General features: G+C 40.9%; 1 protein-coding gene across 1 annotated transcript in view; it reads right to left on the reverse strand.

Annotated features, from left to right (window-relative positions):
* Positions 1-12584, reverse strand: part of LOC148775812 (ATP-binding cassette sub-family C member 4-like) — a 154648-nt gene that overhangs the window by 69142 nt on the left and 72922 nt on the right. The window contains 4 exon segments of the mRNA XM_088842651.1: positions 1138-1238; positions 7573-7683; positions 8838-8957; positions 11096-11246. Of these exon segments, the coding sequence (XP_088698777.1) occupies positions 1138-1238; positions 7573-7683; positions 8838-8957; positions 11096-11246 (483 nt within the window).

Consider the following 12584-nt stretch of genomic DNA (forward strand, 5'->3'; position numbering starts at 1 on the left):
TAAAAATCTGCCTGCAATGCAGGACATCCTGGTTCGATTCCTGGGTCCGGAAATTCCCCTGAAGAAGGGATAGGCTACCCTCTCCAATATTCTTGGGTTTGCCTTATGGCTCAGCTGGTAAAGAATCCTCCTGCAATGCGGGAGACCTGGGTTTGATCCCTGGGTTGGGAAGATCCCCTGGGGAAGGGAAAGGCTACCCACTCCAGTATTTTGGCCTGTATAGTCCATGGAGTCGAAAAGAGCTAGACACGACTGAGAGATTTTCACTACTTCTACTCTGTTAGAAGAAAGAAATGGAAAGACTTCATTTTTATTGCTTTTCTCCCTTTAGGAGAAGGTACAAAAATTCAAAAGTGTATAATATACACATCAATTAAGGTCTTCTAAACAACATGACTCCACACCTTAAAGAGCACGTTCTGAGAGAGAGCCTATCTTCCAGGAAGAAGGGCCATCAGCAAATTCGGTGTTCAACTCACACAAAAATAAATGATAAAATGGGGGATGGGTGGAGGAATATAGTAATTAAATAAACCTCAAAATATTGGATTATTTTCTTTTACCAAAAATGAGGAATTACCCATTAAGAAACAAATACAAACAAACTGCTAAGAAATTAGCTTATATTGTCTCCAGAATTTCACAACCTCCCTCCTACAGAGACATTTATTGTATTTGAAGACAGTTTGTGATGAATACAAAACCTTCTGACATGGCATACACATGACTGAGAAAAATATGTATATATTGTATTTTACATTAACTTTAAGCACATGGAAAGTGAAAGTGAAAGTTGCTCAGTCACGCCCGACTCTTTGCAACCCCATGGACTGTAGCCCGCCAGGCTCCTCTGCTCATGGGGATTCTCCAGGCAAGAATACTGGAGTAGCCATTCCCTTTTGCAGGGGATCTTCCCAACCCAGGGATCGAGCCTGAATCTCTTGTGGCTCCTGTGTTGTAGTCAGATTCTTTAGCATCTGAGCCACCAGGGAAGCCCTTAAGAAGATGGAAGAGAATGTAAAAAAACTTTGTAAAATGATGTAAAAATAACAGCTTTATATTTTACATAAGAATTGCTTCTGTGTCAAATAATAGCAAGGAGACTGAAAAGACTAAGAACAGAAAGATAAACATCACCATGTTCTCAACTTCCGCACTTTGCCTGACGCACCACTGGAGCATCCTGGTAAGTGTGATGGTGAGTGACAGCACCAGGCCAACACGCCCAGAGTCCAAAGCTAAATGAGGAAGAGGAAGGATAAAGTCAGTCTACTTCTCAACCCCTCACACAGGTGCTTCTGTCACTCTACAAAGAAGACTCCTCTATTTTTATGATTTTTACTGGAATATAGTTGATTTACAAAGCTGTGCTAGTTTCAGGTGTACAGTAAAGTGAATTTGCCAGACATATAAGTAATCTGCTCTTTTAAAATTACTTTCCCACATACGTCATTACAGAGTATTAAAGAGTTCCCTGTGCTATACAGGAGATCTTTTTTAGTTATGTATTTTATATATAGTGTGAGAATACTCCTTTATAATATTTAAATCATTTGCATGTAATGATAGTTTTACTCATAATACTTCTGTTGTATCAGACAATAATAAAGTAAAAAAAAAAAAAAACCACTATGAGGGACTTCCCTGGTGGTCCAATAGCTAAGACTTTGAGGTCCCAATGCAGGAGCCCTGGTTCAATCCCTGGTCAGGGAACTAGACTCCATATGCCACGACTAAGAGTTCTTATGCTGCAACTAAAGTCCTGCCTGTTTCAACTAAGACTGAAGATCCTGCATGCCCCAACTAGGACCCAGTACAGACAAATAAATAAGTAAAATTTTTTTCAATATTATGAATTTAGAAAGAACTAACAAAGTTGTTAGACGACAGAGGATGAGATGACTGGATGGCATCACCGACTCAATGGACATGAGTTTGAGTAAACTCCAGGAGTTGGTGATGGACAGGGAGGCCTGGCATGCTGTGGTACATGGATGGGGTCGCAAAGAGTCAGACACGACTGAGCGACTGAACTGAACTAAATTGAAGAAAGTTGTTTAGTCCCTAAGTCATGTCTGACTCTGTGTCTCCATGGACAGAAGCATACCATGCTTCCCTGTCCTTTGTTATCTCCTGGAGTTTGCTCAAACTCATGTCCATTGAGTTAGTGATGCCATCCAACCACCTCATCCTCTGCCACCCCCTTCTCCTCCTGCCTTCAATCTTTCCCAGCATCAGGGTCTTCTCTAATGAGTCAGCTCTTCACATCAGCTGGTCAAAGTATTGGAGCTTTAGCTTCAGCATCAGTCCTTCCAGTGAATATTCAGGGCTGATTTCCTTTCAGATTGACTGATTTGATCTCCTTACAGCCCAAAGGACTCTTGAGAGTCTTCTCCAACATGACAGCTTGAAAGCACTAATTCTTCGGTCCTCAACCTTTCCAATGGCCCAACTCTTAACATCCGTTGACAACTCTTACGTGACTACTGGGAAAAATATAGCTTTCACAATATGGACCTTTGCTGGCAAAATGACATCTCTGCTTTGTAATATTTTGTCCAGATTTGTCACAGCTTTCCTTCCAAGAAGCAAACATCTTTTCATTCACGGCTGCAGTCACAGTTTGAAGTGATCTTTGGAACCCCCCAAAAATTAAATCTGTCACTGCTTTCAATTTTTCCCCAGATGGGACCAGATATCATGATCTTAGTTTTCTGAATGCTGAGTTTTAAGCCAGCTTTTTCACTCTGCTCTTTCACTTTCATCAAGAGGCTCTTCACTTTTAGTCATTAGAGTGGTATCATCTGCATATCTGAGGTTATTGATACTTCTCCCAGAAATCCTGATTCCAGCTTAAGCTTCATCCAGCCCAGCATTTTGCATGATGTATTCTGCATATAAGTCAAATAAACAGAGTGACAATGCACATCCTTGTCATTCTCCTTTTCCAATTTGGAACCAGCCCATTGTTCTACATCCAGTTCTGTTTCTTCTTGACCTGCACACAAGTTCTCAGGAGACAGGTAAGATTGCCTGGTATTCCTATCTCTTTCAGAATTTTCCACAGTTTGTTGTGATCTACACAGTCAAAGTATTTCACATAGTCAATGAAGCAGATGTTTTTCTGGAATTCCCTTGCTTTCTCTATGATCCAGTGAATATTGGCAATTTGATCTCTGGTTCCTCTGCCTGTTGTAAACCCAGCTTGTAGAGCTGGAATTTCCTGGTTCATGTACTGTTGAAATCTTGTTTGAAGGGATTTAAGTATAAATTTACTAGCATGCAGAATGAGTGCAGTTGCATGATAGTTTGAACATTCTTTGGCATTGCCTTTCTTTGGGACTAGAATGAAAACTGGCCTTTTCCAATCCCGTGGCCACTGTTGAGTTTTCCAAATTTGCTGGTATATTGAGTGCAGCACTTCAACAGAATCATCTTTTAGGCTTTTAAATTGCTCAGCTGGAATTCCATTACCTTCACTAGCTTTGTTCGTATAATGCTTTGAAGTTAAGGCCCACTTGACTTCACAGTCCAGGATGTCTGGCTTAGGTGAGTGACCACACCATCATGGCCATCCAGGTCATTAAGATCTTTTGTGTACAGTTCTTCTGTGTATTCTTGCCAACTCATCCTAATCCCTTCTACTTCTCTTAGGTCCTTTCCATTTTTGTCCTTTATCATATTAATCCCACCTGGATTGAGGCACCCTTGACAGTGTAATATAGGTGAGATGTCATTGTTCAGATTTTTGTCTATATGCTTCTATTATCATTATGTAATTTCACTTTCTATGTCCAATGTAGCTGCAGTTGAAATCACAAAAACAAGGCAATGGGTTTTACAAAACAAAGCAGTGCTTTTAAATCTAAAATATTACTCTCATTTTTGCATTATTAAAGACTGTGATTCAGGGTTATTGCTATGGAAAAGTAAGGGATGGTGAATTCATGCCACACATTCCAACAACTGCTCATCTGGGACCCACACAGCAGTGAGGATACTGTTTTTGCTACAGAGACTCTTTCTCACATCAGTACACCAGACCCCTACAACCAAGAGATCCAAGTAGCCCTAAAGCTAAAACCTAAAACCTAAGTTGTACAGAAAGCTTAATAGTAAACTTGGTTCCCTCTATCCAACTATAAGACACTACCTGGGATGTTCAGAAGGTCATCTTGCTACAGTTATATAGATCTCAAACCATTCAAAGAAAGATAAAGAAATAAAAGATCTCCATTATGACCTACTGTAAACAAACTACTTAAAGCAATATATAGATTCAATGCAATCCCTATCAAATTACCAATGGCATTTTTCACAGAATTAGAACAAAAAAGTTTACATTTTTTAGGGAAACACAAAATACCATGAATAGCCAATGTAATCTTGAGAAAAACAAAGAAGAAAAATGAAGCTAGGAGAAATCATGCTCTATGTCTTCAGACTATACTACAAAGCTACAGTAATGGAAACTGGCACCAAAATCAGACATACAGATCAACAGAACAGGACAGAAAACCCACAGATAAACCCACGTGCCTATGATCACCTATGACAAAGGAAGCAAGAGTGCACAATGGAGAAACGACAGTCTCTTCAGTAAGTGGTGCTGGGAGAACTGAACAGCTACATGTAAAAGAATAAAATTAGAACTTTCCCTAACACCATCCACAAAAATAAATTCAAAATGGATTCAGTTCAGTTCAGTTCAGTTCAGTCGCTCAGTCGTGTCCGACTCTCCGCGACACCATGAATCACAGCACGCCAGGCCTCCCTGTCCATCACCAACTCCCGGAGTTCACTCAAACTCATGTCCACAAAATCGGTGATGCCATCCAGCCATCTCATTCTCCGTCGTCCCCTTCTCCTCCCGCCCCCAACCTTTCCCAGCATCAGAGTCTTTTCCAGTGAGTCAACTCGTCTCATGAGGTGGCCAAAGTATTGGAGTTTCAGCTTTAGCATCAGTCCCTCCAATGAACATCCAGGATTGATCTCCTTTAGAATGGACTGATTGGATCTCCTTGCAGTATAAGGGACTCTCAAGAGTCTTCTCCAACACCACAGTTCAAAAGCATCGATTCTTCGGCAATCAGCTTTCTTCACAGTCCAACTCTCACATCCATACATGACCACGGGAAAAACCATTGCCTTGACTAGACGGACCTTGGTCGGCAAAGTAATGTCTCTGCTTTTTAATATACTATCAAGGTTGGTCATAACTTTCCTTCCAAGGAGCAAGCGTCTTTTAATTTCATGGCTGCAATCAGCATCTGCAGTGATTTTGGAGCCCAAAAAAACAAAGTCTGACACTGTTTCCACTGTTTTTCCATCTATTTCCCATGAAGTGATGGGACCAGATGCCATGATCTTTGTTTTCTGAATGTTGAGCTTCAAGCCAACCTTTTCACTCTCCTCTTTCACTTTCATCAAGAGGCTTTACAGACAGAAATGTAAGACCAGACACTACAAAACTTTTAGATGAAAACATAGGGAGAACTCTCTCTGACATAAATTGCAGCAAGCTTTTTTTTACCCACCTTAGGAGGAGCAATGAAAATAAAATAAAACATAAACCAATGGGACCCAATTAATCTAAAAAAATTTTGCACAGCAAAGAAAACCATAAAAAATACCAAAGACAACTTGAAGAATGGGGGAAATATTTGCAAACATAGTGACTTACAAGGTATTACTCTCCAAAATATACAAACAGTTCATGCACTTCAATATCAAACAATAAATAAACAACAAAATTTTAAAAATGGGCAGAAGACTAAGAGACATTCTCCAAAGAAGACATACAGATGGCCAAAAAGCACATGAAAAGATGGTCGACATCTCTAATTATTAGAGAATGCGTATCAAATCTACAGTGAAAAAAAAATGAAAAAAAAACAAAAAAACAAAACCAAAAGACTACAGTGAGGTTTCACCTCACACCAGTCAGAATGACCATCATCAAAAAATCTACAAACAATTAATACTGGAGAGGTGTGGAGAAAAGGGAATATAAACTGTTGGTGGGAATGTAAACTGGTAGAGCCACTTCAGAGAACTATATGGAAGTTCCTTTAAACACTAAAAATAGAGCTACCATATGACCCAGCAATCCCACTCCTGGGCATATATCCAGAGAAAACCAGAACTCCAAAAGATACATCTACCCTTATGTTCACTGCAGCACTATTCACAATAGCCAGGACATGCAAGCAACCTAAATGTCCACCAACAGAGCAATGGATAAGGAAGATGTGCTATCATACATACAATGGAATATTACCCAGCCATAACAAAGGGCAAAATAAATAGTGCCATTTGCAGTAACACGGCTGGACCTGGAGATATTCATACTGAGTGAAGTAAGTCAGACAGGGAAAAACAGAATGATATTGCTTATATATGGAATATAACAAAAGGTTACAGATGAACTTATCTACAAAACAGATATAGAGTAACAGATGTAGAAAATAAACTCACAGTTACCAGGGGATAAGGGAGGGGAGGGATGAATTGGAAGACTGGGATTGATACATACAAACTATTATATATAAAATATTAAAATAGATAACTAATAAGAACGGAGAAGGCAATGGCAAGCCACTCCAGTGCTCTTGCCTAGAAAATCCCGTGGATGGAGCAGCCTGGTAGGCTGCAGTCCGTGGGGTCGCTAAGGGTCGGACACGACTGAGCGACTTTACTTTCACTTTTCACTTTCACACATTGGAGAAGGAAATGGCAGCCCACTCCAGTGTTCTTGCCTGGAGAATCCCAGGGACGGGGGAGCCTGGTGGGCTTCCGTCTATGGGGTCACACAGAGTCGGACACGACTGAAGTGACTTAGCAGCAGCAGCAGCAGCAGCAGCAACTAATAAGAAACTACTGTACAGAGAACTCGGCAATGACCCACATGGGAAAGAACCTAAAAAAGAGTGGACATATGTATACGTACAGCAAATTGACTCTGAGATACATTGGTAACTATGACAACAGTGTAAACGAACTATACTCCAATAAAAATTAAAATAAAAATGAAAGAATGGCCTGAGTGAGCCAAAGCAGGGGCCCAAGGCACCACAGGTCTGCTGGAACAGGCATGCTCATACCTGGTCTTTGCTCCTGAGGATTCCGAAAGTCAAAAACAGAAATTCTTTTCTAAAAGACTTCATTTGAAGTATTAACCAAAATAGAAATTATTTAAAAAGTACATGCACCCCAATGTTCATGGGGACGCAAAAAGAATCTTTAAAAAAGTGGATATATGTACAACAGATTCATTTGGCTATACACCTGACGCTAACACATTGTAAATCAACCACACACCAATCAATTTTTTTTAATGGTTCAACAAGGACCTACTGTAAATAAATAAGCAAATGGAAAAAAGATAAAAATTCTCATCAAGACACAAATGACTTCACATGGACCACACTGCGGAGTCACATACTGCAGACACTTTAATACAATTCATTAGAACCAAAGAGTGTATATATTAGACAAGATGACAAGAGTTTAATAACTACAAACAAAGCTATAAACTGTAAACAAAGCACAAATATCCACACCTGTACTTACATTCTACCAGGATCAGGGCCCCAAAGGCAACAACAGTGACAAAGATGGCACAGGTGACATCCAGATACACAGCGAGCCATCGGGACGTCGTCAAAAGCAGGAACCAAGCCTCTGCATTTGTGAACCATAGTAAGTGCAATACATAAACAGAAAAACCATGTTAGCTGCTTCTCATGAGGGAGAGCATTTTCTCAGTTGAGCTACAGAAGATTTTATATGGGTAGGACAGCAAAGTTACACACCCAAGGAACCTGAAGATTCCAGAAAACTAGGTTCAAACACAAGACAACGTATGGGACACACAGGAATCAGTCCTGGAAGCATGCTTTGAAAACGTCAACCCACAGGTTATCAACAGAAACACGATCACAAGAAGGAAGATGGAAAATCGCCTCATCGGTGCATCTCCTGCAGTGCTGGGCCTCAGCGTGAAGATCATCCTCTCACAGGGCTGACTGCTCCCAGCTCTCTGACAGCAGACAGCACAGCTCACACTGTTTCCAGCACCTTCTGCCCTCACTACAGGGCCCTGCGGTGTTTATTCTTAGGAGACAGTGTCTATATCACCATCAGCTAACAGGATCTGCATGTGACTTTCAAAATGCCATTTTTATCTTCAAAATACAAAAATTATTGGAAAGTTTGGCTTGGATTTTATAGACTTAGAGGAAATTCTGAATTTTCTACCTAGGGAAAAAATCTTCACTGATAAAAACATAATCAAGTGGGTGGCAAATCAGGAAATTATTTCCTCAATCACATCTGCCACCCTCCACGCTCTGAAACAAGTCAGCAAACTGCAGCCTGGAGGGTGAGAACAGCCACCACCTGGTTCTGAAAATGAAGTTTCACTGGGACACAGAAACCGCCATTCACTGATGAATTATCTTTGCCCGTCCTTGTGCCACAACAGCGAAGGTGAGTAGTTGCAACAGACACAGTTTAGCACACAGAGCCTGCAATACTTTCTATCTGGATCTTCACAGAAAAGAAAGTTTGCTGACTCTTGCCCTAAAGAGACAGAAGTCCACAGGGCACAGTGACGCAAGGGCAATGTGAGCCAATCAGGGGAGAAAAGCAGGGGGTGATGGGAAGAGGGGAGCACAGAGGGGATGCTGGAAGGAAAGGCTGGGGGAGGCGGGTGTGCAGAGGGGTGGAAGAGTGACACAGAAAGAGATGCTGGCCAGCAAGACCATCCAAGAGGGAGTCAGCCTCAGAAGGCAGCACATCCCGTCCTTAGAAATCATCTCCGGAAACATACAGACCTGAGTGCAAGTCCTGGTGTGAGTCGAACAGTTTCTGAAACTTCTGTTCAGCTTTGTACGCCCGGATGGTCCAGAGTCCCCGGAGAGAAGATGCTAAGTGAGAAAACACTGGGCTCCAAGCTGGGAGAGCACAGACAGATACACGACAAAGAAAGTCAAGGAGGCTGGAGGCGGGGAAACCACTGCTTCCCGGGCTCTGTGGTCACATGTCCTGCCCAAAGGGAATCCTCCTTGTGACCCTAAACTCCTGCTCACACCATGCTTCACTTTAATGACCTGGGAATGAAAGATTCTCCTTGAAACTATCTTTGATCAAATTCAAATCACAGCTAGATTTATATAAAGAAATTCTTGTTCTTTCATCAAGATCCTCTCAAACACGCCTCCCTCCAAATTCTTCAGGCATCTCACCAGGTGGAAATTGTTCACAATTTCTATAAACATATTGAAGCATAGTTGACTTACAACAGTGTGCCAGTTTCAGGTATACAGTATAGTCATTCAGTTATCAATGTACCAGAGACCTGCTTTGCAACAAGATTACTGAATGACTCCATTTCATGAGTGGCCTCAAACCATAAAACGTCTGAAGCCTTGTCTACTCTGAAGACTCGATTGAGCTCATCACTTTCTTTTCTGCCTCCCCAGGTCCTACCATCCTACTGAGTAATACAGGTAGAACATCACACACACCTGGACTCTATTGCCCCCCATCCATCCAAACACCTCGCCAAACTCGACCTTATAGGAGGTTAGCTGCTTCTCTTGATGAGTGAAAATGTCTTCTACAGCTTTTATGAAACTGATGATCCCTATCCTTTTTGCAAATAAAGATAAGTACCTCAAGTGTTTATTATTAAAAACAAAACATACAAATGCCACAATAAAAAACTCCTTTGACTGGATGAACTGAGATTTTTTTTTTTCCACTTAGTAGATACAGAGAAGCATGAGACTCAATATGCATCTGTTCCTGGCTTGGTTTCTAGAAATTTAAGTTGGTATTAATTTGCAATAATTATTCATGATTGAGGTCTCTGATACAACATATTCTCTCCTTACTTTTTGACTATTGTTTTTATAAATGTTAAAAAATATATAACAATCTATTTTTCTTATTTTTGTTTTAATATTGACGAAATGCATATATTAATAAGAGAAATTTGATTATTTCATCATCTGTGATTACCTGTAGAATAGACTAATTAATCATAAAATGTGTTCCACATTGTTCTGTTTTTTTGCTGCACCTTGCAGGATCTAGTTCCTCAACCAGGGACTGAAGTGGTGGCCCCCACAGTGGAAGCACAGAGTCTTACCCACAGGACAACCAGGGATGTCCCTGTTCCCCATTATTCTAAAACTAGGAAGTTGAATGGACAATCAACTAAATGCATACTGAACAGATCCCCCTCCTGTGTCCTCCTAGGGAATTATTTTCAGCATCATTTCTATGAATAGCTTTGGGAGAGGGGTACACAAACTGTGGTGTCACCCCGAATCCTGGCAATGACAAAGAGCAAACCTGAAAATAACAGGGTTTATCTTTTCAATAGGGTTTCCCTGGTGGCTTAGACATTAAAGAATCCACCAACAATGCAGGAGACTTGGGTTCAATCCCTGGGTCAGGAAGATCCTCTGGAGAAGGGAATGGCTACCCACTCCAGTATTCTTGCCTGGGGAACTCCATGGACAGAAGAGTCTGGTGGGCTACAGTCCATGTAGTCGCAAAGAGTAGGACATGACTGAGTGACTAACACACATCATCTCAATATATTTAACAATCGCAACTTACAAGAACATGTGAAAGAATGTATTTTCAAATATATTACTTCTGACATATATTTCCTGAGGTCTCTTTCCCTTTCCTTGTCATTTCTGGTACCTTAGGAGGAGAAAAATTCTCTATTTTCCTTGTACATTAGTTTCAACATGATGAGATATTTTTAAGAACAGTATTAATAGAGTGGATACTCTGTGTAGGGAAGTATGTTGTGAAGAAGACAGAAATGGTCCCTGTCCTCGGGGCTCACATCCGTCCTTCTTGGGCTAAAATGCAAAGGGCAGCTAACCCGCCACCAGCTCCATTTTCCTTAAGGGCCAAACCTGCTCTCAGGGGCCATAACTTTCAATCACCTAATGTTAAACAGTGAGAAATTCCACAAGAGAGTCTACAGAATTTCAGGGGTCTGGTTAATTGCAGTATAAATGGAAAACAGCCTGCACTGCCATCCCAGCCTGAGTGCCCTGGTACTCACTTGTACATTCCAGGCGTTTCACATCTCGTGACGTCTCTAAGAAATATCGCCGAAGAAAAAAGAAAATGATGCCAAGGGGAATCACAGGAATAGCAGTCCAAGGAACCGCAGCCACCATCACACCCACCAGACCAATCACAAGTAGAAATGTCTGAAATAGCGAAAATCCAGAGGCCTTCCTGTCAAGGATACTTTTCAAAGATAAACTTTATTGATTTGTTAGGAATAAACTCCTTTCCTTGAAATTTGTTGAAACAGCAGGGAATGCTTTCCCTTCCAAAGAAATACAATTATAGGTGGTCCTCATGATGTTTATTGCATGCACCAAACACTCTGATAAGAACTTTCTAGGTATCAGCTCTTGTGACACACTCAGGAGCCCTTTGAGGCAGGCACGACTATTTTTAACAGTTGAGACTATTTGAGGCTCAGAGAGTAGGAGGTTCATCTCAAACTTTCAGGAGTCAGCAGGTGTCACTAAAGAGATGAGTGAGCATGTATCACAGATGAGGAATCCAGACGTCTCAGCTATCCATGTAGGGACAAAGAAGTGGTTAATTACAAATTCAGGGTAACATATCTAGTAACAGTATTATCTAATTTTACAAATGAAGGCAGTGAGGCACAGGGAGAGAAAAAGCAACTTGATGGACACTGCAAAGCCTAAGTCATGAAGCTGGGAAGCCCATGTCATGAGCCATTATGACATGTTTAAGCTTGCCCCCCACTTACAGCCATCTTTCTATCATTATACTAAGTATTTTAAATGCCCATTCCAAAGGTTAACTATTATAACAACACCAGATTCCATTTACAATGTGTGTACTGTGTGTAAGGCCCTGTGCTGAGTTCCATGAACATTCTCTTAATCATCACATTATCCCCTGAGATGATTTTCTTTTGGCAAATGATCTTGGTCTAAAAAGACAGCAGGAAAAAATAAATAAATAAAAAGACAGCAGGTAGAACAGAAAACGAAATCATTGGTTGATGCTGATTCAAGCATCCATCTTTATCAGGAAAAGTATGACATCTTGGAAGACAGTATCAGGGAATAAGAATGAAATCAACATTTAATGTCTGCCTGCTATGAAAGTTGGGTGGGGTGCTAAGGACTTGCAGATTCACCCAGTCTGAGCCAAGGCCTCTGAAGTTTATGATCTCAGATGGATACAAATCCATGGTGATCTGCATAGGATACTAGGGAAACACAGGGAGGAATACCTGAATGTTTTTAGACAATTCTAAGACTCATGACTGACTTTATAAGCTTGTTTAACAAATAGAATGGCATGAATGATTTGCAGGAAGTAATCACATTTGATGGAAATTTTGACCAAAAGGGAGCTGGGATGAGAAGGTAGAGATGCTTGTCTGAGTTAACACTGGCTGTTCTTTAAGATAAGAAATATGAGGTTGGCAGGGCAAGTGGTTGTCCTAAAGTTTCCCAGGAAGGCATTGCTTATCCTGGAGAACGAGAGGAGCAGTT

The sequence above is a fragment of the Moschus berezovskii genome, chromosome 13 (genome assembly GCF_049115385.1).
Source record: "Moschus berezovskii isolate FMDL1 chromosome 13, NW_MosBer_1.0, whole genome shotgun sequence".
NCBI classification, from domain to species: Eukaryota; Metazoa; Chordata; class Mammalia; order Artiodactyla; family Moschidae; genus Moschus; species Moschus berezovskii.